The sequence below is a fragment of the Mya arenaria genome, chromosome 1 (assembly GCF_026914265.1).
Source record: "Mya arenaria isolate MELC-2E11 chromosome 1, ASM2691426v1".
Lineage (NCBI taxonomy): Eukaryota > Metazoa > Mollusca > Bivalvia > Myida > Myidae > Mya > Mya arenaria.
The window spans coordinates 10,864,236-10,870,235 of NC_069122.1; the positions used below are offsets into that span (position 1 = coordinate 10,864,236).

At 33.3% G+C, this 6,000-nt stretch overlaps 1 protein-coding gene across 1 annotated transcript; it reads left to right on the top strand.

The window, feature by feature from the left end:
* The first annotated feature begins 1,498 nt into the window (after positions 1-1,498).
* On the top strand, positions 1,499-5,722 carry LOC128221884 (uncharacterized). The gene is made up of 3 exons (XM_052930564.1): positions 1,499-1,678; positions 3,185-3,403; positions 5,531-5,722. The coding sequence occupies exons 1-3, from the start codon at positions 1,499-1,501 to the stop codon at positions 5,720-5,722; spliced, it is 591 nt and encodes a 196-aa protein (XP_052786524.1).
* The last annotated feature ends 278 nt before the right edge of the window (positions 5,723-6,000 follow it).

Below are 6,000 nucleotides of genomic sequence, written 5' to 3' on the forward strand. Positions count from 1 at the left end.
ATCGACTTATATGGTATAAATACCGTGTTTTCTGCACCATTCTTTCAAATTAAACTCGGTATTCTTCATAGGAACCATTGTTTTCGACACATTTATTCTTTTTGGTATATTAAAAATGTTTTAATTGTGGTAAACCTTATTTGGGAGTAAGAGTGCATCTTTAAACAGTTCAGTAGTATTTCGCATAATTATTAAGAAAGTGTAAAGTTTATATGCGCTTGGATTCACCCTGTATTATATATAAGTGGTTTTTTTAGGAATTAGTTTTACCGCCTGTGCCTTGCAAATTGGGGAAAAGGTCGACTTTGGGAAATATACAAAATCAGGCCAAAATAGCTAATTTAATGGAAAATATAGATGTTTTAACTTTTTTATGCATACATTATGCTCTGAAAAAAGAAAGTCTTGTCAAGATTTTGTTTATATTTCAAGAAATTCATTGCTTATTTATTCATTAACCTAACCTGCATTTATCAAATAGAGAAAAAAATACATGTTTTGGGGAAAATGGACAGTTTTTCGCAAGGGGAAACAGCCTTTAGAAGGCAGTAAATTGCAGCAAAAATTCACTGTATACAAATACGTTTTCGATGGACTTTTAAATAATAACGGTTATTTATAGTTATACAAAAATAAAGATAAATTAAAAAACTGTTAGATCTTATAACATATGTCATGTTATTGTTATTTTATTTTTGTCAAATTGCATCAAAAGCACGTAAACATATATAACTCGCGTTCGAAGGCCGGTCAGTTGCAACTGACTGTCCGAATAAACTTGTTTTCAATCATTTATTTATGTTATTTACCGTAACGCTAGATTTTTTATCCACCGCATTGTCAACACGCCAATTCGTTAAATTAATCAACGCCGATGAGTTACAACCTAACAACCGCTATTTCATCTTCCGATGACATTTTATTACGTTCTCTTTTAACACGATCGCTAATCAAAGACATTTTTTACAAAAATGACTTTGTTGATCAACAAAAAAGCTTTGGTCAACTAAGAACGAGTTTCGAGTCAGTAGTTGCGGGCAATAGTGACTAGTTTCATCTAGTTTATCTCAATAGTTTATTGTTCTTAAACAATTCAGTTATTTTGGCGTGAACATTGTTGTTTAAAGCAGTGCCATTAATATAAATTTTTAATATTAAAAATGGTTAAATTTATAAATTGGTATTCATACAACAAAGCAATATTTTTTTTATTGTTTTAACTAAGCTGAACACAGAAAGTGCTATGGAATTATAACCCCAGACAGACAATTTTTTAAGAACTTGTTGTTTTGCATTATACTATGTTGTGTTAAATTTAAAATAATTACTCTAAGGTAACATTTAACGCGCTCATTTTGATATCGATTATCTTAAACAATTCGATATGTTTAATTAAATAAAACATTTATTTCAAATACAGTGATATGCGATTGCATATTAAAACACAGTGATATGTATAATTTCATTATACACCATGTGTAATTATAAACATTTCACGATGGCTTACATCGCATTGTTGTGGATAACTCTGAGTATGCTGATAAGCAATGTGGCTGGAAATGGGCGAATGTTGGTTCCCCCTCAGCGCTCAAGTCTGTGGCGTGAACCGGCTTACTATGGAAGAATTGATGTGTTCCGGAACTACAATGACCATACTCTCAACTGTGGGGGTTACTGGGTGAGTTGAAGGATCTACATATCTATATAAATAAGACAGGTGTAGGCTGAAATGAATCACTCTGGTATCCGTTTCCTGGGTAGAAACTAGAACTGGCCTAAACACACAAAATACTTAAGTCAAATCTCAATCTTAATCTCATTTCATTTTTCCAAATTACAGTATGACATTATCAAAAATGACTAATGTTTTACTATTTTTAAAAGCACATTCTCACATGCATTATGTTGATAAACATGATTGCTCAATATTCTAAAAAAAATATTTCTACAGCACAAAATGTACTTGAGTAAAACTCAAAAATAATAAATTGGACGCAAGTACAATCTTTGCTCTCAATTTATTTTTCTATATAATATTTACCTTTTTTATCAACATAATAAATGAGAGAATTCCATTTTAAAAAGGGTAATATTTACAATTTTGAATCATAGGATGCTGTAATTATTTTAAAAAGAGTTGAGACTGAGACTGAGATTGAGATTTGACTTCAGTATTTTCGTGATATTGTGGTCAGGTCTCCCCATTTTGAGTGGCCACACGATTTATTAATGATGAAATAAACTTAAATTATATGAAACTTAAATATGTTATTCGTAGCCTCTAAGACTAAGCATAAGTGTACACACAAATACACTTATTTATATCATTTTTTTTCAAATTAAAACTAAATTATTATGAAAAAATATACATTGGATTTATTGTTTCATCACGTTCCAGTGATGGAAGTGACATACTTATGTTATTTGATCACTTTAATGAATATATTGTAAATTACCCCGCAACAGTAGTTTTAAAGTGACATTCCTATTCAAAATCCATACATATACATGTATAACAAACATCAATTTTGAGTGAGAAACCTTTAACAACTTACTAAATAATGCATTTATGGAAAATACTCATTACTGAGAACAAATTTGTTGCCGTGCATTTAATAGCAGAAAGCGCAAAAATATTAAATGATTGGTGAATAGTAAAAGATTTACAGATGTCTACTATAGTCTCATTAGGTAGAAATACCTTGTTTTATGTTCATTTCTTTCAAATTTAACTTGGTATCCTTCATAAGAATCATTGTTTTCGACATTTATTCACCCCTTTTGGAATATTAAAACAATATTATTAATTATGGTAAATCTTATCTGGGAGTAAGAGTGCATCTTTAACCATTTGCTATAGCATTGGTGCAGTTATTCTTATTGCAAAAACATCTAAATAAAAGCGCTATGGCCGATATGTATAAAGCGTTGAAACAGCTTTATGACGTTCATAGTAACAATACAATAAGCCGTCTTTATGCAGTATTACTACGATAAAGTATTGTGATAATATAAAAAAAATCATTAATAAATAACAATCATAATGATGTTTATACTTTTTTTTTAAATGTCCATTTCCATTTCCATTCATAAACACTTAAGATTGACTGGAAAATTACATTGGCAACAATGGCGTAAAAATAGTAAAGTTTGCACTAAACAAAATAAAATGTCATCTTTACAGCGTTTGTTTGAAAACGAGGGCCGATGTGGCGTTTGCGGGGATTCCTGGGATAGCGAACTTCCACGCCCAAACGAGGCAGGCGGATTATACGCACGAGGTATCATCTCACGCAAATATTCCACCGACCAGCGCTTCATCTACTCTGTTATCCAAGTGACGTCATCTATCGGAGGATACTTTGAGTTCTATATTTGTCCAAATGATGACGTTACCAAGAGGGTAAGCAGAGCTTGCCTTGACGAACACCCGATGCAGGTGTTCAGCCCGGACGATAAACCTTTAGGATACAGGTATTTCGGTTCATTGCACTTGCTACTTATTAAATATATTATTTATCATTTGATGACAAATGGCTCTCTGACATTTAAACTTGGTCTTCTCCGGCAAGCTTCGAGATAGACCTCATAATTAGACTTAAAAAATGGTGAATTGACATTTCAACTCGGCCGGCCTTCTCCGGCAAGCCTCAGGAAAAAAACCTCGTAAACAGGCTTAAAGAAATGGTGTACTGACTTTTCAATTCGGCCTTCTCCGGCAAGCCTCGGGATAGACCTCGTAAACAGGCTTAAAGAAATGGTGTATTGACATTTCAACTCGGTCTTCTCCGGCAAGCTTCGAGATAGACCTCGTAAACAGGCTTAGAGATATACAAAAATATTATCAGGCCACCGGCGATCAACTCAGTTACCATTACGCTAAGTGGACACATTCGATAAAGACAACAATGTACTGAAATTAATAATTTTGATTGATTTTAAAGTACGCTTTGGATAAAGCTTGATACTTTACGCAATGTGTTCTATTCAATATGATCCATGACGGTTTAAAACACATACAACACGTTTTCAATATAGGCGCCCTCGTGCTAGACTAATTTTAACGACCTGTATTATTTACGAGGTAATATAATTATGTTGAATAATAGCCGAGGTGTTCAGATTGTTATAAAAAAAATTCTAAGTTCTTTCTGTATTTTTACTTTGGCTGTCTACCTGTTTGGCTTTCTGATTCTTTTGCCATCAAATTAATATTACACTAATAAACTAAAAACCTCAAACTCAATAATCTTACAGTTAATCTAGACAATATCTTACCCAGGTATTCATACTGTTTTGCAGTTATTTCCCAGAAATTGGTGAAGGGAATGCTGGGATAGTAGAACTAAAGCTGGAAATACCACGTGACCTAGAGTGCAACCAATGCGTACTACAGTGGAGATGGCATGGTGGTATGTTATTAACGATATATAACACCAATATTTGTAATATCATTTATCAGTTTGGATGGTTTAGAGCAACAAATCGAGATCATGATATCGTCAAAATAAAATTTTGTCGTTGAGTGTTACTTTCCGTATTACTTAAAGTGACACTTTTATTCAAAACCAATACATACACATGTATGGCAAACATCAACTTTGAGTGATAAACCTTTAGCTACTTACTCAATAATGCACTAATTTGGAAAATATAAATTACTGATAACCTGATTGTAACTGTGTATTTAGTAGCTGAACACGCAAAATTATTATATTTTCGATGAGTGCTAAAAGACCTGTGATCTACTATCGTCTCATCAGGTAGAAATACCGTGTTTCTGCACCATCATTTAAAGTTGAATTCGGTATCCTTCATAATAACCATTGTTTTCCACATTTATTCATCCTCTATATGGATATATTAAAACATCTGTATTGATTGTGGTTAATCTTATTTGGGAGTAAGAGTGCACCTTAAAAGGTCTTTTCTGTCAATCATCTTTCTGTGTAAATAAAGTGCCAATAGCAATATTGAATATTTAAGTACATTGAACTGTAATTGGTTTGCTATAATGTTATAACATGATTTGCACGGTCAACTTTATTAGTAATTGTGTGTACAGGACAACATGACAAAAACACATGGTCTGTAACGTACTATACAGATGACTAATAATGTATATCATGTGTTTCCGATTCGAATCGAAATACCGGCCCGACGGCTCCCGCGTTAGTTGGAAATACCTAAAACATCAATTTGTTAAAAAAATGCGTAGAAAACGTAACGTCAAATAGTTTATCTCAGAATCGCGATTTTAACGAGTATTTGTTTTCATATTATGAATAAAGATCACCCGATCGTCCTATATTGAAGAGTTATACTTTTCTTTCCATGATCGAGTTAAATAATTAAAAAGTGGCGCGTTGTTGCTAGTAACACATCTAGCAGACGGAATTTCAGCATACCCGATTTAACCGGAAATGCATATTCTGTGTGCATAAAAATAAATTCTAAACATGGTAAACAGTTAATGTGGTTGTTATAACATTTGAATACTTAGTTACATTCCTTGGTTTGTATGTTTCAGCTAGCAACTATGGGGTTTGCAAAAACGGTCGTTGGGCGAAGGGATGTGGTATCCAGCCGGAAATATACAACTGCGCAGATATTGCGATTCTTCCGGAAGTCACCCAGAAAAAAACAACGATGTCCGTTAGCCGCACACGCCCACAGACCACGACTGACCAACCTTCTACCACAAAACAACCAATACCAGTGACCAGTGTTCAGACATGGGTGCAGACGGTAAACAGTAGGCCGATTTCAAGTAAATCTTCGAATGAATCTACTATTACATCAGAACCAGAACCAAAAATAGTTCACCGTACAACTTCTACCGACCCAACCATAACCACCATAAAATCAAAATCGGTTTTGCTTGATAGTAATGGAAAACTAGCGACAAAATCTACAAATCGATCGATTGCAAATACAGCATCGAACAAATCAACAAGTAATACCTCTACCACAAAATCAACTAAAACTAAGCAACCAATT